This window comes from Prosopis cineraria, unplaced genomic scaffold (assembly GCF_029017545.1).
Source record: "Prosopis cineraria cultivar Desert tree isolate PC_DT_omini unplaced genomic scaffold, ASM2901754v1 PC14, whole genome shotgun sequence".
Taxonomy (NCBI): Eukaryota; Viridiplantae; Streptophyta; class Magnoliopsida; order Fabales; family Fabaceae; genus Prosopis; species Prosopis cineraria.
Window position 1 is genome coordinate 6,739,830 of NW_026555345.1, and position 23,503 is coordinate 6,763,332.

At 32.9% G+C, this 23,503-nt stretch overlaps 2 protein-coding genes across 2 annotated transcripts; one reads left to right on the forward strand and one right to left on the reverse strand.

The window, feature by feature from the left end:
• The first annotated feature begins 9,631 nt into the window (after positions 1–9,631).
• Positions 9,632–13,875, forward strand: LOC129292212 (transmembrane ascorbate ferrireductase 2-like). The gene is made up of 4 exons (XM_054929774.1): positions 9,632–9,983; positions 10,783–10,831; positions 12,452–12,651; positions 13,229–13,875. Exons 1-4 carry the CDS (start codon positions 9,837–9,839, stop codon positions 13,532–13,534), a joined length of 702 nt encoding a protein of 233 aa, XP_054785749.1. The 5' UTR covers positions 9,632–9,836; the 3' UTR covers positions 13,535–13,875.
• Positions 13,876–15,372: 1,497 nt separating this feature from the next.
• LOC129293112 (cyclin-B1-2-like) lies at positions 15,373–20,744 on the reverse strand. Its single transcript, XM_054930917.1, has 4 exons — positions 20,541–20,744; positions 20,001–20,101; positions 16,097–16,194; positions 15,373–15,775 (listed from the first exon to the last, which is right to left on the reverse strand). Exons 1-4 carry the CDS (start codon positions 20,667–20,669, stop codon positions 15,675–15,677), a joined length of 429 nt encoding a protein of 142 aa, XP_054786892.1. The 5' UTR covers positions 20,670–20,744; the 3' UTR covers positions 15,373–15,674.
• Positions 20,745–23,503: the final 2,759 nt, after the last annotated feature.

A 23,503-nucleotide genomic window follows, 5' to 3' on the forward strand; every position in this document is an offset into this window, starting at 1 on the left:
ATAATATTTTTCTTCGCAAATAAAACTACATAACTAAATTATATATGATTTCATTTTATCAAAAAAAAAAAATTCTTCCTCCATTAAAAAATATAAAATATTTTTTTAAAAGTTAAATATTTAAAAATATAAAATATTTTTTAAAAAGTTAAATATTTAAAAATATAAAATATTTTTTAATTTTTTAAAGTATAATCATTATCTTATTTTTAAAAATATTTTTGAATGACTTCATATTTATTGTAGAGTTTTTAATAAAGATAAATATGAAAAGATATAGTTAATTTAAAAATAGGTAATTACTTTGATAGAGGGTGAGATTCAATTAAAAATATTTTATATTTTTAAAATGAGAGAGTATATAACTTTAAGGATCTCTTCCCAAATACTACTATAGTACACTATGAAAAACGAACCAACTAATTACTTTACCAAAAAGGAAAAAAAAAAGGAAAAAGAAAAAGAAATTAAGAAAGAAGAAAGGACCACCCTGGTTTCTCATACAGCATACCTAGTAAATCAAATACAAGCACAACAGTGAAGTCATTGGGACGGTTTAAAGAAGTTTTGAGATATAAATTAATGTTATGTTTACTTATTAGAATAAAATGTCATAAAATAAATTAAAAAATTAAGATAAAAATAAATTAAATCACCCCTTTTTATAGTAAGCATGATAAAATATATTAATATATATTATAAATGTAGGAATTATTACACCTTCTAAAAATTTTATAAATCATTATTTCTAACCCTATAAACTAAATTAGTAGTGAGGCCTAATGTTTGTAATTGCTTCTTTAATATATATATCTTAGCATATTTTTTTAACTTTTCTGAACTACAAAATCATATATTAAAGTTTTGAAATAAAGTAATTCTAAAAGATAAATTGATCATACAGGGACAGGGACAACAGAAAAAAAAAAAGTGCTGACAAGGGGTTTTATGTTTCCCTTTATCTTAAATATTACTCTCCCAGTTTAAAAATATAAGACATTTTTTAAGAAATTGAATGTTTAAAAATGTAATACATTTTAATCTTTTGAATTGTAATCATTGTTTTTTTTTTCAAAAGTGCCTCTATTGATAATGATTTTATATTTATTGTAAGATATTTAATATGAATAAATATAAAAAGATAGGGTTAATTGAAAAGTAGGTAATTATTTTATTGAGATGAAATTTGATTGAAAATATTTTATATTTTTAAATGGAAGGAGTATTGTGGTAATACGTGAATGTACGGCCACAAAAAAGTCATGTATGTATCTATGGTCTCTAGTTCTAAATATAGGAGCTAATTTGCAAAAGTACATTAAAAAATTATCTACATATATAGCTTATTGTTATGGCCTTGAAATTCATCTTTCTTAAATTGTGTTAGCCTTAGCTTGATCACCCTTTTAATTTTGGATAAATCATAAAAAACCTTTATGTTATGGGTAGAGATGAATCGTGAAATTGTTTTAGTGGGGTTATAATTGAAATTTCATTTAAAAGTGAGGCCCCGTAGATTTGTCACTAAGCGTGGGCAGAGAAGTTAGAATACTTAAAATACAAGAGAAGGTGGAGATTGCATGAAAGAATTTGAGAACTTTATTACTCTACTCATTGCTTGTTCACGACAAATGAAAGTTTGGAAGTATTTATAAATCTTGCCAATCTTTTATAAGTTTCCCAACACCTTAGTAGAGGATGGAGATCAATCTAATTTAACAATATATATTCATTTTCTAGAATATTCTACAGAAATATTTACAAAAAAAATATCTAAATATTTATATGAACATTTCTGGAGACTTACTTTAATATAATATATGTTTGACACATCCTAAAACATCCTATAATATCTCAAAATATTTTAAAATTTTTTACATTAATTTCTCCATAAGGTTCTAAAACTTTCTATATCTTTTTATATTATTTTAGATATTTCTAAATTATTGCATATGCTTCTACAACATTCTGAAAATACTATATTTTTCTTGAATATCTTGAACTCTCTTGAAATTCTCTACAATGTCCTAGAAGTCTCAGAAAATACCTTAACCTTGAAAGCTTTCCTCTTTCTAAACACAAGTTGTAACATTATGCATCATAAAATAAAGGAGGTTGATATCTTACATCTAGATCTCATTGCTTATTAAAAAAAATGAATTGAAATTGATTGAAAAAATAAAGATAGAAATAAGTTGAAGGGGATAGGAAAGCACATTCATAAGAAAAAGAAGTAACATAGTTTATGGAGTTAGATGTAAAGAATCAAGAGACCAAACTGTAAAGTCTCCTTTACTAAATTACGTTTAACTTCAAATTATGGCAACCTAGGGTTTAACCCTCAAAGGATTACCAAATTATAAAATTTCATAAAAAAAAAATTTCTCCAATACTTTTTGAAAAGAATTCCAAATTTAACATGTTGAATCTCAAACATTATTTAATAATCTCCAATCAAAGTTTTGAAAGTAAAGCGAAAGCTTGAAAATCAATTGGGATCCAAAATAATGAGTTTTAAAACTCAAAAATAGATATTGTACAGAAAATGACATGTGCGCCGTGGCTTTTGGCACGTGCACCGCGGCTTGTCTTATTTGTGCCATGCACTGCGGCGCATTGCACGAATTTGACAGCATCAGTGCTGTCATTTGATATCATAGGGAGCGAATTTCTGACGCGTCTTAAATTTTCGTTCGACGTCCGATTGAGGTGGTTTTGGTGTCTACACGGAGCTTTCTCCTAACTCTAGCTAATGATACTGGTTTCACATTCAAACTCATTTTCCATAAAAAGTTAAACACAAAAACCTATTTTGATCACTTTTTTACAAAATTTCACGAATTGGGTGTCCTAACTCAAACACTTATGCCAATAGCTCACACCAACCTTTCAACCACACTCAATAGACTCATGGGGACCCGTGCAACACACCATACACAAACAAAAATACTCACATCATAAAATCACCACTCAACTTTGATTTTTACAAAACATTTAGGGGTAGAGAATCTTGTACAAAATTATCAATTTCATTTCAAATCTTTTAAAATACATATGTTTCTACTTGCACAAGTATTTTGGCCCTATCCACGAGTTTACAATCAAAACTCGCTAATTTAGGACACAAAATACATTAGTTATATACAAAATCATGCAAGTAGTGTATAAATCATGTCAAATAATCCTAGTTGGCAATTACATCAACAAATACACATGAAAGTAACAAAAAGAGACATAAAGAGGATTACTCTACAATCCTAGGCCTCCGTGTGTCTTTCCCGATTCAGATCCGATGAGCTAGGTCCTGAAAATATTAAGAATTGAAGGGTGAGTACAACCACTCAATAACTAAGTTTCACTTAACCTATATAGTTACATATCTATTGTAATTAAATGCAAATAAGCACAGATATCACAAATAAATACTCGGCCACAATTCACAAAACTAACAACCATATAACCGGGCTTACCACAACACACTTTATCATGAAACTTCACCAAGCATAACACGGGATAGCAAAAATAACAACTATGTACCCTCAACACATGTTAGACCACAAAACTAACAACCATCTGGCCAGATTTATATGCATGATCATATGCTAACTTTATATCCTTTTGTTACCTCCAACACAAAATCGATGGCTATCACGTGGCTACGTCCTTCCCGGACTAACCCAGTCTTTTACTTGTGAGGAGCTATCAGGAAAGCGTTAACTCACTTACTTATGTAATTCAATTTTCTCTAATACCAACAACTATAGGGTGTCATACCCCTAATCTAACCTCCTCATAAATAGGTGGAGACTAGTTAGGTTCAAGTCTCTTATAGAATAAGTGGGACAGTCCCAAATCAACCATGAGATAAGGGCTACCTCTCGATTCCAACGGTCGATACCAAGGCTAGTTCCTGATTCCAACAGTCATTACCAATACCATGTGAATTTAGATTAATCTACTCCTCTCCCTAGATGAACTCCCGCCAATGATCATGATATGCACATTTCTTACATAATATGCATTTTAACAATCAATTTATAGTACATGAACTCACATAAACTCAAATACTTCACAAACTCAATACATAATACATCACAATTCTTCACCCATAATAACAAATCACAATCAATTTTGTAAAACATAAAGGGTGGCATAATCAATATTATCTTTTCACAACCATTTCTCAAGTTAAACACATTGTCAATATGCATCATTGATTTAAATTATAAATCACATTTCTCAAACACAATTAACAATCGATTGTAAAGATTAATTTTCCTCCGGTTACCTTAAATCTTTGAAAGATCAAAGGTTTACCTCTCACTATACCAACTTTCTAAAGCTTCAACAAGCTTGAATAGTGACAAAATGAACCACACTACAATCATATCATAAGAATATAATTTTTGCCTCAATCTTGAAAATTTATCAATACATAACTTTACATACTCTATTTTATCAACCTATAGTCACTACTATTCATACCCAATGGGCTCATTAGGTTTCATTAATTCACATTATCACTAATAACACCTCAAATCATCATTAATGCACATAAACCTCTCCCAACTATTATATTTATATTCATTTTTGGATATTAAATGCTCCCATGGACCAACCACTTCCGAAATCATCAATGTGGTGTTTTAATACCTTAAACAACTCCTATTATATTTATTTTAACCAATAAAATCGGATCTATAATCATATAGACCAAAAATATCCATCTTTCAACTCAAACCTTACCATAATTCATCATAAATGAGGGAGAGAAAGGAAGAATAAGATTTAGATTACTTACCTTAGTTGTTTAGGAGCTTCAAAACATCAATAATGAAAGCTAATATGCGTGTCCTAGCAGAGCTCCAACATCCTTTTCGTTTTATCCCTCTTCTCCCTTCTGTTTTCTGGCACAGACGTGAAGTAATTTATCAAAAATTTTGCTTGCGCACCGCAGTGCACACTATCCTCCGCCACTGTGTATGGTACAGAGGAACCTGTTGCATTCAAATTTGTCTTTGTGTGCCGAGGCGGACTGACTACATGCCGCGGCATGTGGCACAAAGGATAATTCTTCACTTTTTTTTTCTCTTTCCTTACTTGAGTGGCTTGCCATCAATCCGGAATCACTTCTAGGGCTGAAATTACCACAAATACACCAAGTTGAGTCCCTCTAACCACACACCTCATTAACTCACTAATTACCTTCATTACGTTAATAAATTAGGATTAAATTGTCCTGGATGTTACATTGAAAATCATGATTCATAAGATTTTTCAAATGTTTGATTATTCCCACATTTGTAATATATATTAATGAGTTTTATCATGTATATCATGAGAGAAAGGGTGATTCAGTTCATTTTTATTTTAATTTTTTAATCCATTTTATTCTAATAACCAAACAAGACCCCAGTCTTTATAATGACAACAAAACTGCTAGCTAGCTTTTGCATTTTGAGACCGAAGAGTATCATACAGATAAGAAAATAGGGAAAATAATAATAAAATCTCTCTAAATTATATAAATGAGAATCTTGTCCCTTGAAATGCCATAATTCTACCGAAATCCTCGGAGACTTTTTTATCATTATTGAATTTATATAAATGATCAAACTGTCCTTGTAGAAAAAAAAATTTGACATGCAAATCTGTGATTTGTTGTTGTGTTGCTGTGATTATAAAAAGTAAAGTTGTGATTATTTAAATTAAACTTGTGATTATTATTTGTTATTTTTAACAGTTGTAGCAATATCAAGAATTTGACATGCAAAGTTGTGATTTGCTATTATATTGTTGTGAATATAAGAAGTAAAGTTGTGATTATTTAAATAAAACTTGTGATTATTACTTATTATTTCTAACACTTATAGCAATATCAGGAATTTGACATGTGAAGTTGTGATTTATTATTATATTGTTAAGAATATAAAAAAAATAGTTGTGATTATTTAAATAAAATTTATTATTATTTTATTTTCAACAAGTGCAATTTGATCATTTATATAAATTTATTAATAAAAGAAAAGTTTTTAAAAACTTCGGTGGAATTATGACATTTTAAAAAATTAAATTATCATTTATATAATTTAAAAAAAATTTTATTATCATTTTTTCAAGAAAATATTGCTTCCAAACCTATTTATAAGAAATAAATAATATTGTGGCAAATTTGATTATGTTGGTGTGGTAGGATTGTCATCTCCACCACTGCAGCTTCTGAGCGTCCTCCAACGAACGACAATGGCAGAGTTGGCGCCAAAACATCTCACTGGGTTTCGTATGACTCGATCAAAATGAATACAGATGCGTCAACAAGCTTTGCTTTCCTTCTAATTTAATAAACATTGCATACTTAATTCTCCATCCTATGGAGAAAAGCTAAATGGTGTCGTTTGTTCATGCTTTAACCTCATCGTACAGTCCAATTCAATAAAACAATGCACTTTTTTGAATCGGTGATGTTTCATCGTCGTCAACTAAAACATTAGGTCAAAAAAAGGCATTTTGTTGCATTAAAAAACACACGTGTTTTGCTGTGTCATGTTAGGTTGCAAAAAATAAATATTAATTATGAAACTCAATGTCTCCCTTTGTATATATGAAACGATGCGTCATACTTACATGCATGTGATTGCATTCATAAAAACAAATGTCTTGAACAATGAAGTTTGTGATGCGATCGTGACATGCGTTGAAATTTGCTCATGATCTCATTCATGTCCCAACTACATGCATGAGATGAGAGACACCACGTGGCAAAATCTCTTACTTCCACTAAAATCAACAACCATAAAACTTTTATAGAATCAAAAACTGTTTTCGCCCAATCTTCTTTTCTCTCTCTCATTGCCGATGCCGAGACATTTCTAATCTCCTTTATTTGATGCTATCACATATTAATTGCAACCCCTTTTTCTTGCCATATTTTCTAGAATTCATAATCTACTTGACATTCTTAACCAAAGAGATAAAAGAGGGTACACAAAACACACACAGCTTTATACCCTGTTTTTCCCCTCATTTTTTTCTTTAATAATCACGCTCCTAGTTTTAGTAATTTTAGTTTTTTTTTACTTGAAATAATGAAATTTTAGATATTGGAACATCGTCTGGAGCGAAGAAGGCAATACAGGAACTATTAGGACATTCGAGTGGCATGTAAATTTAATTTTGCCTCTTTGATTTTGCATCTTCTCACTTTCGCACTCCATAAAATCAGAAAGAAAATAAAAGATTGAACCAGAAACACGATCTTCTTTTTTTTGGGAAAATCATGAATTGAAAGACACAAAAAAGAAGATAATGGAAAGTGTCAGGATCGAGAGACGAAGATTGGTTGAAAACTGTGTATGATGAAATGTTAATAAACTGTATCTAATTTCGTAAAATCTTTATAGTCATTGATTCGTACTGAAAGCAAAAGTTTTTGCCACACGGTGCCACTCATCCCATGTCCAGTTGGAACACGCTTGGGATCCATATCCCATTCGCCTCAAAGATCAATTAGTGGATGTCATATTAGCATTTATAGTTGGGTATGTATAGTCCTCACGCATTCCTTTCAACTTTCTAATCTAATAAGTGCCATAAATTTGATATTGCCTATCCATTTGTGATTTGTGACCATGTCCGGTCCCCGTCTGACTGAGTCAAGCAAATCAACGTGTGGCCAAAATTTAAAGTGAGTTTTATAGAGAAATCGGGATTGACAAAATTCGATCCTCATTCCTAATTAACATGCCCTAAATCTCTATATAACAAAATGAATTATCAATTGTAGTTTTGAGTTATCAATAATTATCATCCGTGCGTGGTCTGAGTCCAATTCATATAATGTATAGAGGGATAAATTTATATAATAAGAGAATTTTTTATAAAAGATTAATTTTAAGGAGAATCATATTGTGTTGTCAATAACTTTAATTTAGTTATGGATAAACTTTATAATAATTTTTTTTTATATAAAACTTGAACGTAATTCTTTTTAAATTTTTATTATTTATGATTTAATTTATTTATTTTTGCAATTTGGTTTTGGGGCATGATGAGGCGGTGGTATCAATGCTGTATAATGAACTGATAACTACCCTCTCTCCTACGGAATGATGAACTAATACCTACCCTCTTTACTTTTTTAGTTAGAAAAATATAAAAAATATAAAATATTTTTAATTAAATTTTATTCTTAATAAAATAATTATTTATTTTTAAACTAATTTTATCTTTTTATATTTATTTTTATTAAACATTTTAAATTAATAAAATAATTTATTTAATATGAAAAATTTTAAAAAAATAATTATACCTTAAAAATTTAAAATATTTATATTTTTAATATTTAATTACTTAAAAAATATTTTATATTTTTAGAAGAAGGGATTTTTTTTTAGAGTCTAGAATATAAAAGAGAAGAAAATTTTTATAAAATCAGATAATAAACAAATCACAAGATAATAAATATGAAATCAACAAAAAACAATAATGACACGAAAGAAATGGATAAAATTAATTTAGCCTAAGATATGCTCCTAGATTCCATTAATTTCTTCCGTATAATACACTAAATGTTTGTAGTTTAATTATCACTTATATATCAACGGGAATTATGTCCAGCCAAAAAAGTTAGTTCTTTACAATATAATAAATAAAATTTGAATTTTTATTGAAAAAAATACCTACACTTAATATTCAATAGTATTTCAAATATGATCAATCGCCTTTAATGGATGAATACTTGAAGGCAATTGGAAAAAATTATCAATGATAAATAATGTGCATTTTTATAAGTTTATATTTAATGTTGATTTCATTGTGCTTCCCCGCCTGGTTTTTGTTTTCTAAGTACAGGACTCTTTTAACCAAATCACACAAAGTAAAAAAAAAATGCTAACAATATTAATGATTTTTAGAAAAAATTATAAGTTTTCGTGCATGAATTTTTTTACTTATTGATTTATTTTTTAAAATTTTATTCAAAATAATTTAATTTTTATAATTCCTTAATTTAATAAACTATAAAGATTGAATTGTATTGAATCAAAGTTTAAATAATTAAAAAAATTAGAGACTAAAAGCTATAGCATTCCTTCTTTTTAATTACAAGTGGTTTCATGAAGGAAATAAATCAAAATAATATTTACCACATGATAAATTATTTATTATAACTGCATATGAATATATCAAACTCTCCATCTTTTTGTTATGACCAATGGGAACTTTTTTAATTAAAAAAAATTAAGGAATATTTTTTCCTGCGTGGAGCATTCAACATTGCAAGCTGGCTCAGCTGCCCTACATCAAACTGAGGGGATTTAATTTAGGCCCAAAAAAAAAAGAGGGGATTTCATGACACCCCAACTTAAAAAAAAAAAAGATAAAGAGTATTTCTTTTTACATGGAGAATCTAGTATCTTCCATATGACTTATCAAGATATTTTTTTTTTTTTAGCCTAAGACTAATCAAGATCGAGTTGAGATATCTGCATCTAATATTATTGCTTTCGTTCCAGTCAGAGGGTAGGAAACCTCATATAAAAACTAATACAATTTTTTCTTATCCGTTAAACCAAGGGTCAGGTCATAAATTAAGGACTATGTTTTGTTTCTGCAAAAGGGGCAAAACTCGGAATAAATAAATGGAGAGGGGCATTTTTTTTTTTTTTTTTGGGTTACCCCGTTATTTATTGGAAGGGTATCAAGGATTGCACGAAGCAGGAAGAACTGGACTTTGTGTGCTTGACTAATCAGTACTCGTACAATATCCCTTCACCGGAACAAGGAAGTAATCTGTACTCACTCGGTAGTCTCACTCTGTCTCTCTGCAGAACAGAGAAATGGCTTCTCCTCCAGTGGCGAAGTTCCCGATCTTTCTGACAGTGCGAATGATTAGCGTCTTCATCACGACTCTTCTTCTCACCTGGGTTCTGCATTTCAGAGGAGGCCTTGCCTTCGTTTCCCACAATAAAGATCTCATTTTCAATGTATCTCCCCCCCATTCTCTCGTCTTGAAAATTAATTAATGTTATTGTGGTCTCGATAGAACGCAAATCGTTGTTGAGGAGAATTGAGCTGACTCCGTGGGATTAAAATTTGATTTTGGAGGGAACCGAATTAGTTATGGAAGAATAAAGAATAAAAAATTGAGAATCTTGGAGTGAATAATTGAATAATGACTACTTGTATTGGGACTGCGGTGATTGGGGTTTCCAATTTGCCTTGCAGAGACTGCATTGGATTCTGGGTGTGAGACCATCATTTTGGGTTCTTTCATCCTACCGTAGTGGCATTTCTTACAGTTTCTTTTGCTGTCTCCAGGCTTCTTTCTTGTTCTTATCTCTTGCTTATAACAGTTTAAGTTCAAGAAGTCAGTCATCTTAACATAGAATGGTGTTTAAGACTGAGAGTACGTCTTTATTGCTCTTATCAGAATATCACAATGGAATGGCAAAGCGAGTCCAGAATGAATACTGCGTCCTAGCTTGTGAAGTATTTTTTTCTTAGTATTCCTTTTCTTTGATTGCACAGTTAAATGGAAATGACATTTGAGTCAATTTGTTTGTTTGTTGACCATTTTGTTAATGGCTGAGGAAAATATCATCTGGGTAAATTTGATTCCACTAAATCATTTCATTGAAAGCTTTGTAGGCGATTTATCTTTTTCTGTAATTTCATAGCTATATCATGATTCATGTTGGCATTTGATAAACCATTCAATTTATACCCTCCTTTTCCCCTTATGACCAAAGTTTGATGATTCTTTTGTTATTATGTACGCTACAGGTCCATCCAGTGCTGATGGTGATTGGAGTTATCCTAGTCAATGGTGAAGGTAAAGGCTCTTCCTTTTTAACTTTTGATAAGATTGGAGATATATATCATAATCAGCACAATAACGTCTTTTTTACTTTTTAATATCATGCTGTGAAGAATTTTAAATCCATTAATCAGCTATGAACTTATTGTGTTTGTTGCAATGAATGAATTATTTGTATGGTATTACATGAATAATTTAAAAAAAAAAAAGAAGTGAGAAATTGGCTGCATAGATTGACTGGAGTAACTTAAAATTGTGGCTGTTCTTACTTCAAGTAATGCATGAAATCGTATGAAAAATTGTATTAGCCTTTTTGCTTAGTGTTCAGATTTGTTAGGGCAAAATGCAGTGTTACTAGTCTATTCATAGTGCCCTTCCTTCTCAAAGAGAAACCCTTTTCAGTTCTTTGGGCTTATTGACCTTCCTTCCTCATCTAATAGACAAGTTTATAGGAAGCAGTAGGTCCTGGAAAAGGATTGGCGATTTAATGATCTGTTATACATTTTTTATTTTAGTTCTTTATGGATTTTCAATTTCTTTGTTGATTTACCTAAATTGTTCTTATGCTTATTCTCCTATATATATAGCATGTTTAGTATATGACTAATATGACCTGTAAATGATCCTTCCATCTTATTTATGCGTAACTCATATTGCATGGCCATTGCTTCTATGCCTGATTGCCTGTATCAGGCCAGGATGCTTCCATTTTTTCATCTTTTTGACATGCATGCACAAATCTATTGGCCCCCACTTGATAACATCTTTATAGCTAATTCTGTATTTTGCCTTAAATTAAGGAGCGAAAGGTAATCAATTTTCATTAGATATGTTAAAAATAGATGAAGATTTCACTCAAACCACTCTTTCTGGCTTGACAAAGTATTTTGGCGTTAAGATTATGTTGTGATTTTCCAAGCATACTATGTTGTAAGACTGGTATATATAGTTATAGAAATTATAAAATGGTTTCTGAAGAGGATAGAGTTTTGTTGATTGAATGCTGGTTGTCTTTGTTTGTCCCCACCCCCAGAAGTTGGGTAGAGAATTCGCTATACCTATTAACTTTAGATCATGACCATGCAACATTTAAAATTACATAGCTTAATGTCACGTGTCTTCTGAATTAGCTCTTACAATCTACTTGGAATGCTGAGTGGAGTATGGCAAAATTATGCCATGAAAGCCCTATTTTATATCCTTTTAACATATTTCCCTAACATTACCTCATTGAGAAATGAGCATATGAATATTGGATATGTTTCCTGTCATCTGTCCATTGTACTTTTGGCATCTAAAGGCTGGTGGCACTGGGGATAGTTTTGTTTTCCCTAAACCAGAGAAGAAGCCTTTTTTCCGACTTGAGAAAAGCCAGAGGCAGGAAGATGGCATGGTTTTATTTCTGTTCTGGTTAGATAATGTAATACAAGATTGGTGGGCTAGCTAATACCTTTAAAATTCTTTTAACTGCTTTGTTCAAAGCATATCTTACCAACTCAAGTTAACTCTGTCTTCTTTCTGTAGTTTCAAAACAGTGATTTCCTTACCAATTCATCCTTTGGTAATTTCTGAGCTACCCTTCCTGTCAAGTTTGTACTTAACGAATAACTTAATGTTTTTTATGGCTTTGTGAAGCAATGCTTGCATATAAGTCGTTACCAGGAACAAAAGACTTCAAAAAGGCGGTTCATCTCACATTACAATTAGTTTCTTTCATATTAAGTTGGATTGGTGTATGGGCTGCTTGGAAGTATCACAACGACATGGGCATTGAGAATTTCTACAGCCTGCATTCATGGATGGGTCTAGCATGTCTTTTCTTATTCTTCATCCAGGTATCTTGCTTTTTCTTTTTTCTTTTTGGCTTTTCCCTTTCTGGTGGGCGTACAACGGGGCCTAAGCCCAAAAGTCTAGGTATCTTTTTTCATTCCTACATGCCCTTGAATAACGAGCTATACTTTTACACCTGAACTTGGATTTCATTATTGCATCTATTAGAGATTCTATTGAAACTATTCATGGACTTTCACTTGATAGGATAAATCTCTGAATTGATTAGTCTTCAGCATAATATGATGTTTTTTAGAGATTTTATTGAAACTATTTATGAACTTGGATGAAAATTGGTGTTTGGCAAGTGAACTGTTTCCATGCTTTGAAAAGGATTTTCATGTGAAAAGGCATAAGAAATTTAGAAATTACAGCTCAAGGATGAAACTTACATAACCATTCTTCACACAAACAACTTTTTTTTTTAAATAATTAACCATGCAGGGCTAAAAATATCTTTATGTGATGTTTCTATAGAAGAACGTAATAGCAAACGTGAAAAAGTACACCTTAGCTTGATCCAACTCAATGATAAAACTATTCTTGGACAGTGTCTCACTTACTTCTGCAATGATTGTTAAGGGGGTTGCTGGATTCACAACCTTCTGGTTCCCAGGAGGGTCAACAAATAGCAGACTCTTTCTCTTGCCATGGCATGTTTTCTTTGGGATCTTTATATATGGCATGGCTTTAGCTACAGCCGCTGCAGGTATCTTAGAAAAGTCTACATTCCTTCAAGCCCGCAAGGTAATCTCACGCTACTCCAGTGAGGCAATATTGCTCAATTTCATGGGCTTGATGATCATCATGTTAGGTGCCTTTGTGATTCTTGGGGTCCTTACACCATCTAATGCTAAAGCCGATATTGTCGTTAGAAGCAGTGGGTAAATTTCGTACTATGGGTCTTTCAAAATTGAGGAAGAGGAAGTATAATGTGCAGTTTGTTTGTTTGTTTTGAAAAAAACATGAAACCATATATTAAACACAGAAAGATTTATGTGCAGTTTCTAATACTGCTGAGATGGATGTACTAAATCTCAGATTGATATAGCCAGTTTCTTTCTTTTCTTGTTGCTTAGGTTCTTTTCCCTTGTTCAAATTCTTCTTTCTCGCTTGATATCAGAAGAATAAATTGTTATTCTCTCTTCTGACGAGTTTTCAAATTATGTGGCATGTATTTTAGTTTTGAAAGTTTAATAAATGATAGAGCACAATGGCGTCTTGCAATCCATGTAGCCGACCCCACCTAGTGGGATAAAGGCTTGTTGTTGTTGTTGTTGTTGTTGTTGTATTTTAGTTTTGAAGTATGTATTGTATTCCGTTGAAACTGCACTATATTAATCTCCAATAAATTAAAAATTATAATTATATACTTTGATCAATACATTCTTTTATATCTATTATTGATAATTACAAAGGTATTTAATGTGTTAATTAATTTTCCAAATGTAATTGACTACTCTAGACAAATTAGTGATAATGAAAAGTTCAAATATAATTCTTTTTAACTTCACAATTTTAAAATTTATACGGATATTACAACATTATTTTTTAAATAAAACAAGAAGTAAACTTGCAGAGCCACATCATTAGCAAAGAAATCAGCAGATCATTAGCACGACGATCAACTTGTACAGCCTCCACACTCCAACTATCCTGATCAGCATGGAAATCAGAAACATCAGTCTGCATGAGTTTCAAAGCAAAGAACTACTCCACAGACATTTTAGAATGTTATTAAATAATTTAAATGATAATATATAAGATTAGTACATATACCCCATCACACATGACACGTGGCTCCATGATAAAATATTCGACCATTCTAGAAAAAAAACATAGAAGTGTGTGTGCAATTTACTTCATCTTAGACATTTGTCGGGCTGCCTAGATGCTCATTAACTTGTATAGATGTAGTGTGATATAAATTATCTTCACAAACATAGATTCATCTCCGCGCGCGAAATCATCCCAACAACTTGAGTTGAATGAGAAATTTCTTGTTGATTGTAGTGCTAAGTTGAGGGTTGAACACATATCGACTGTACCTTTCTCCATTATTCGACTGTGCCTAGCCTCTAAGAAATTAATAGTCACTGAATATCATCTTCCAGTCATCTTTTCATGCATCTTAACAGCTTGGGACAATCTTGTCCCAGTTGCATTATCTTCCGCAAATGAAAAAGAATCTTTACGATAACATGTTTTCTGAGAGATCAAAGAATGGCTTCCATAATCTGCAGAGCCACTACACACATTGACTTGCGTGCGTCCTAGGTCCTCCCAGCTAAATATAAGACCCTCGAAGAATTCCTAAAAGTTAATCCTGAATGCTAGGCATGTACCCAAGCTTTATACTAAATTTGCAGTTGCCATTTTCTTCGAGTGTAGTCTTTTGCCACTTTGGTTACCCTAACTCTAAGCATTCGTGTAAGCCCACTGCACACATGCAATTGCCCAGCCCACCAACTCATATCAATTGGATTAATAGATCATCCAATTGGGTATGACAATAGAACATTGGTAATAAGGAGATTCATGTAAAAATACCATACCATCCAAGTTACCTTATTTCCAACATGGGGAATAAGAAGATTAAGGAAGCTGTGAATATTGGCAAAACTACAATCATGGTTCCTCTTGATAAGGGAAAATTATAGCGAGACACAAAAAGCACTGCAACTAACCCTGTTCGCAACTTCCACTGCTGAATTACGCTTTTAGCCTGAACACTAAATTGAGTAAATTCTGGTGTGCCACTAACAGCTTCAAACATAAAGGCATTGCATGCTTGAAAAGTAGACGCCGGAAGGGGTCAGAAGAAGAGCCGCAGCATTCAATGCTCAAATGTTTATAAAGTATAAAATACACCACAAACCACAAAAGAATCTATCCGCCTTGATTACAAACGTCTGTGTTTCCATTGACCATGCATTCAAACCATCCTTAACATTGGTAAATAGAAACCATAATGAAACATGCTGCTCGCTCTTTCCCTTTCTTAGTAATGAATAGTCAGATGCACTCGTTATATGAAACTTGGGCAGACTGGCCCCTTAGAAAGGCCAAGGCGAACTTCCATTCCATGGTGCATGTCTGGTGGCCGGATAGATTCAGATTCCCGGGGATCTGCAGGCAACAAAAATGAAATTGAGTGAGGTGTACAGGAAGTGCGGGAATTAGAATTGAAAACAAGTCATTGCTATGATATTGTGATAGTCATTTAGATCCAAGAGGAAGACTGAAAAAAAGGGCGGGGACCAATGAAATATTGTCTATCAATCAAGATGCTACGGTAACATTTTTCAATATTCAATCTTTCCCACTTTTATTCAACAAAAATGTTAAAATGTAGATAATCCTTTATTCAGTGTCCAGAAACTTGGAAATTCATTAGGTAAATAAACCATGCCAACAAAATAAAAAGATATAGGCTGTTTATATTATTACCATTAAGATAATCCTCAAAACCAATGTGATCAAGACTTCCCGTATAAGCCTCCAAACCCAGCATTGAAGATGGAATGGCTCCTGGAGGTCTCTGGAACCTACAAGGAACAGTAGCAATAAACATATATATATTTAAAAAAAAGAGAAGCAGACCAGAGCAATTAATACAATGGAGTCCATAGGAGCAACAGGTGTAAGGATGGCAAATCACAGCAAACAGGCAAGACCAATACAGCAAAAATCGCACAAGAGAATTAATTCCAACCCACTTAACCCTTTTTTATGGAGCAACAATTTGGACTTTTATGTAATTATCAATTACTGCTTACTAATACCCCAGTAGGTTGCTTGTTTTATAGGGTTTAGCGTCTTAGGTATGATAATTTTACTAGGATAAAGCCACATGACCCTTACTACGAGAAGAAAAAAGGTGAAATATGCAAAGCTTTCCACCTCAGACAACATGGTAACATTATTGGCCACTGCCCCACCCATGGCAGAAGTCATGGTACTGCCAGACTAAGGACGCCAGACCAAGGAGGTTTCAAGGCAGGGTTATCCCTGCTGCCATGCCATCGCACATCTCACTAGCCAAGTATTAGATCAAGTGCGGGCCTGAAGGACTTAGTGCACAGACTGATATCAGGTCATGTGGGTCCACCACTTCTTGTAATGGTAAATTGACATACTGTAGGAATCCGCAATAGCTATGAAAACAAGTTTTTCAGAATTCTCTATTGATTCTTTAAAGCCATACATTTGTGTAACAATGAGGAAAATTGGGAGAGGTACCGTATGGCTAAGAAGGAAACTAAGAGAGCTGTGGGTGAAGCTCGTTCTAAAGCTTTTGAAGAATTTTATAAGAACCTTGAGACGAAGGAAGGAGAGCAAAATATTTATAAGATTGCCAAGAGTAGGGAAAGAAAATCAAGAGATCTAGAACAGGTAAGGTGTATTAAGGATGAAGAGGGAAGAATTTTAGTTACAGATGATGAAATTAAAAATAGATGGGAGACTTATTTTTCTAAACTTTTCAATGATGGAGAGGATTCATCTAGTAACTTGGAGGATTTAGTAATTGGTGAAGGAGAACAAAATTTGTCATTCTATCGAAACATACGTGATAAGGAGGTAAAGGAAGCTCTTAAGAAAATGGCAAATGGTAGAGCTAACGGACCTGATTGTATATCTATCGAAGCGTGGAAATGTTTAGGTGAAGAAGGGGTGAGATGGTTAACTAAGTTATTTAATGTGATTTTACGGTCCAAGAAAATGCCTGATGAGTGGAGGAGAAGTACATTAATTCCTATTTATAAAAATAAAGGAGATATTCAGAATTGTACTAACTATAGAGGGATTAAACTCATGAGCCACACAATGAAATTGTGGGAGAAAGTAATTGAGCATAGGTTGAGATTGGAGACAAGTATTTCTGAGAATCAATTTGGTTTTATGCCAGGTAGATCAACTACAGAGGCGATTTATCTACTAAGGGGATTAATGGAAAAGTATCGTTGTAAAGATAAAGATCTACACATGGTTTTTATTGATTTGGAAAAAGCTTATGACCGTATACCAAGAGAAGTGCTTTGGAAAGCGTTGGAAAAAAAGGGAGTACGGATTGCTTATATTAAAGCCATACAAGATATGTATGAGGGGGTAAAAACTAGTATAAGAACGCCTAGTGGTCAAACAAAGGATTTTCCTATAAAGATTGGGCTACATCAGGGATCATCTCTGAGTCCTTATTTGTTCAACTTGATTTTAAATGTTTTGACGGAACATATTCAAGAGGAAATCCCGAAATGTATGCTCTTCGCGGATGATATAGTTCTTATAGCAGAGACAAGAGAAGAGGTTAATTGCAAACTTGAGTTATGGAGGAGGACATTGGAGTCGAAAGGTTTTCGTCTGAGTAGAAGTAAGACGGAATATTTATATTGTAAATTTGATAAAGGACTATTCGAAAATAATTTGGAAGTAAAATTGGGAGATCAAATTATACCTCAAGTGGAAAAGTTTAGATATTTGGGAGCCATTATCCAAAATGATGGCGAAATCAGTGGAGATATTTCACATAGAATTCAAGCTGGGTGGTTTAATTGGAGAAAAGCTAAAGGAGTTATTTGTGACCGTAAGGTGCCTAATAAACTTAAAGGAAAGTTTTATCGTACTGCTATCAGACCGGCAATGTTATATAGTAGTGAATGCTGGGCTCTAACGGGACAGCAAGAGCATAAAGTTAGAGTAGCAGAGATGAGAATGTTACGATGGATGTGCGGACATACACGTAAAGATAAAATTCGAAATGAGCACATACGTGAAAAAGTGAGGGTGGCACCTATTGAGGAAAAAATGGTAGAAAATCGGTTGAGATGGTTTGGGCATGTACAAAGAAGACCAAGGGAGGCACCAGTGAGAAGAGTGGAACATATAACTTTGAGTCCGATTAAGAGAGGTAGAGGAAGGCCTAAGAGAACACTCTTGGAAGTTGTTGAACGTGATCTCTTAATTAATAATATTTCTAAAAGCTTAATAAATGATAGAGCACAATGGCGTCTTGCAATCCATGTAGCCGACCCCACCTAGTGGGATAAAGGCTTGTTGTTGTTGTTGTTGTTGTTGTACTATTGATTCTCTAATCATGCTGAAAGAATAGTCATGTTCTCTAATTCTGAAGGCTTCCGGAATTAGGACACATGCTTTTGCATCCAATTTCCGTATATTTTTTTAAGAATGGAAGAGATACAATTTGGCATCATTCCTTCTTTTAATATTAATTTGTTGCAGAGAATGAAACTAAAAAAATTGTTTACACTATAAATCACATATAAATTATAAAGCAAACATATTTTAGTGAATAATTTAGGGTTAGAGTTAGACATAACAAACCAAAGACAGGCAACAGATATATATTGTACATTCCACATTAGAAGAGAACTCAATTCAAATAGCTGTCCAAACAAAGATCACATAAGCATACGGACGCATTACAGTTTATTTTCAAGGAAAGTGACGGCAATATTAGAAAACTAAAGATTAGAGATCTGCTATGGAAAATATAGAATAACTATCCCGAGATACAATTTGACATTTCAAATATGTTTACATCAGTATATCATTAGCAGAGACGATGCATTCAGCAAGAGTGAAAAAGCCTAGATAAGAATGCCCATTTTACAATGTGGATACAATAAAGTTACCATACTTGACTTGAAATCCCATTTAACTCACCATCATTTATTAATGTGAGAACAAGATGAGAAGAGGTATATATAATTATGCCTGCAGATACAATTAGGCTCTCTCATTCCTTTGCATATGTTAAGGGTGAGCTTTGAGAAAAACAAGCTTTACTCACGCCCACATGCACCAAATAACAGAACATCATTAACCCACAGGCCACAGAATCATAATGTTTGATATTCTCCACATGTTAATCGTTGCTTTTATAAGCACGTCAAGATGTTATGACATACATTTTTGTATCACGTCGTTTTGTCCCATACCATGTTACGTATTGCCTCAACTTGTTGTTTGCCTCACAGAACAGCAGGAACTTGCAAGGCCACAAAGTTGAGGCATTTTATGTGAAACTTCCTATGTTCACCAAAAAAAAATTGACAGTTTACTTTTCCATTTCGGACAAAACTAATCAGGTTCACCAACACCAACGAAACAAAAAGAGTGGGGATTGGAAGGAGCTACAATTTCAAATGAAGTAACTTAATCAGGTTCGCAAACACTGCTAAAACAAAACTAGAGGGGGGATGGAGAGGGGCTACGCTGACAAACTAGATAACGTATCCTTACCGTTGCCAACTATCAGTTTCAAAAAATTCAGAAGAAACCAATCGCTTCCAGATGCACGCTACAACAAATTCTAAAAAGCAGAATAGCATACCTAGAAAGTATTTGCCTGTCCAGGTCCATCTTCAGTGGAAAGGCGGACCCATATGTATTGATAATGCATTTCCTCTTCATCGTTTCCTGTGTTCGCCTTACCTGAAAATAATAGAGTGGAGAAACTTCATTACAGAGTAAGCCATGATCAACACCAAGACTTCTACAGTTTCCATCAGAAAAACAGCCCAACACAATTGACAACACTACACTTTACAGTCTCTTTCAACCACAATGGTTAACATCAGCAATAAATTCCTATCTTTTCAATGGTTAACATTAATAATGATAATAGTAACTTGCAAAGACCAAAGCCTATTTCCGGAGAAAAACCCAAAAGGGGGAAAGAAAATCAACAAAATTCACTTTATATCCCACCAGAGAAAGCCCTAATAAAAGGGGAAAATCGCCCAATGATCAAATAAAAATCCAGCCGTTACCCACGCCAAATAGCTGAAAACCCCAGAGAGATTAAAAATTGTAACTCCAAACACAGCGCCCATGCAAAGAAAACCAGAGTAAGAGAAGAGAAAGTCATTACAGATTCCTGAGCGGATTCGAGTGGATGAGATCCAACGATGTCACTCTTGACGCCCTGAAGCCCGAAACGGAGCGCATCGTTTTGGACCCCTCCGATTTGGTGTGCAATGGTCTTCGGCACTTCCTCCATGCTTCCGTCTTCTACCACAGCAAGTAGTCGGCTCAGCACAAACTTCCGTATCAAGCAAAGAAATAGCGAGCGAGAACTTCCATTAAGGAATTTATCGCCGGAGAGAAGAAGCCAACGACGTCGTCTTTTGTTCTTGCTGTTCAATTCAACCTCGGCCCTGAGGTACCATTGTGGGGCTAAACCCAGCCCAATGGAAATATGACCCCAGCGCTAAGACTGTTTGTGAAATGCCCAAACCGGAGACCCAAAATAAGCCCAATTGTGAAGTAAAGTGTGTGTCTTTGCACTGTTAAATATAGTCATTGGGTCATTATTATGAGAATGTTATATAGGGGTAGCTTAGGTAGGGGTTCATTATTGTTGTGATAATATTATATTTTATTGGTACGCGCGAAGTTAGACAGTAAAGACAATAGAATAAAGAAAGGGTTACGTTGGTCAAAGTGGCTACGTTGGAAGGAAGGCAGAGGCTATTATGTCATAGAAGTGATCATTTACGGTGACGTAGTCGAAATTTGCGGAAAACCCTCAAGGCATGTATCAAAGCTATATACAGAATCTTCAGGCTAAAAAAAAAAAAAAAACAGCATTACATAGAATGTTAGAATCAATATATTAGCGTCTAATGCTAATAGTAGAGAATGAATGCAACCACAGTGTTAAACATGAACGAAGTTGTACACACACACACTCTCTCTTATGCACACGGACGTACGAAATCTCAAAACCATGGGAATTACATTTCTGATCATTCCTCCGAATATTTCTCTCTTCCTCGAGGATCTTGGCATATTCTCACCGAAAAGGGGAAAGCTCTATGGGAGCTCAATACTCAACATGAACTTTTTTCCCCATTGTCCACATAAGGCCTTTTATTGAAGGAAATTAATTTTGTTTGAAGCATGGTCAAGTGCAAGCACCAATGGCCAATTGAGTTGGGTGCAATATAATTTAATTTAAAAATTAATATTTTTTAAAATAATAATTTAATGACATATTAAATTGACCATTTTTTAAAAAAATTATATTAACAAGTTGATATGATCTTATATATATGTGTGTATGTGTGTGTGTTAAATATGCTCTTTATATCTTATCTCAATAATTATAGAGAGAATGATAGTTAAGTTCCAAAATATTAAATTAATGACAATTAAATCCTTGATAAATTTTTTTAAAATATGAGTTATAAATATGGACTTGCATAGTTACAACCAAAAATTTCTATTATAATCTAAAAGTTATGTTTAATATTTAAATACTTATTTATAATTAAAACTTTTGAATCTACAATTATCTGGATCAATATTTTCAATTCATTTTTTTAAAAAAATTGAAACTTAATTGTCATTAATTTAATATTTTAAGACCTAATTATCATTATCCCTTAATTATAAGCTTTTGAGCCAAATACTTTTTTATTTAATCCTTGAAATGCAGAATAATAAGAATAGATAGTGTAAAGTTATAAAGTTTACATATTCCACTCATAATCAAGTATTAAATTTGTATATCTCTTTCAATAAAAATTTAAATCATAATTACAATTAGTCTATTCTTCCACAACAAATCCCGGTGGGTATATTCAGCATGAACTTTAATCAAAAGGAAAGAGAAGGACAATGAGAGAGAGAGAGGGAGGGAGTGATTGGGGAAAGACATATGGTGTGTTGGTCAGGAAAGGAGGAAGAGGAGACAAAAGAGAATAGGGTGAAGAAGAAGAAGAGAGGCTTTCTTTTTAGCAAGTGAAGGTACAGTTTTGGAATTCTCTGGAGCCGAGAGAGAGAGAGAGAGGGGGGGGGGATTCATTAATTGAACAAGATATGAGCCGATTACAATATTGGATTTGCCGTATTTATTCTCATCAGCCTTTGCAGCGCCATTTGTGTTCTTATTATTTTTATACACTTGCTTCTGCTTTGAGAAAGAGACTTACCACCTACTCTCTCTCTCTCTCTCTCTCTCTCTCTCTGTGTGCTTGTTATAATATTCCTTCATGCCATGCCATGCAGTATACATACATATTTGACATCAGATCTATTTCTCATGATACACCTATATATTCGTTGATAATTAAATACTTGTGTAGTTCCGCGAGATTTATTGCCTAACATGATGCAGATAGAGAACAATTGACGTGAGTTCCTATTTCTTCCCACAACAATTAGTATTATACATTATGTGAATAGAGAGATTAGTAGGATGAATTTCTCTTTGCAAAATTTGAAACGAGGACACTGAACTCCTAATTAACTTCATTTGTTATCTGAATATTTTGATTAAATGTGGTAACCATAATATTTTAAATGAATTGCCTAAATGTCAGTTTAGGCCTTTAGGGTATTGCATCAAAGTTTAAGATATAATAAACAATACTATTTATTACTTGTAAATAATATGTATTATCGGTATTGTTTAAAAATTTTATTTTTCTATTTTTAAGGTATATAAATAATTCCATCCTTTGTCTTTTTTTGATTGTTTCTATTAGATATATTTACATGTTTTATGTAATGATTAGCGCCAATTTTTTTTTTTGTTTGGTTTCAAAAGCACTCTCAAAAGATCAATGAGTAGAAAATTGCAAAGTAACGTAGCATATGATCTTTTAAAACGATGCAATTTCACCTTTTTTCTAAAAATCAAATTTAGGTCAAAGTAAAACTATTAGCACTAACCCACACTACTAGATCGTTGCTCAACATCCACCAGTTTTAAAAGATTGTGTTATATCGCTTCATAATTTTATTTGAGGCGTTCATATATAACTCTTTCAAGAATATTTCCAAGACAAAATGAATTTCAGCCCTAAAGATTATTATAATTATAAATAA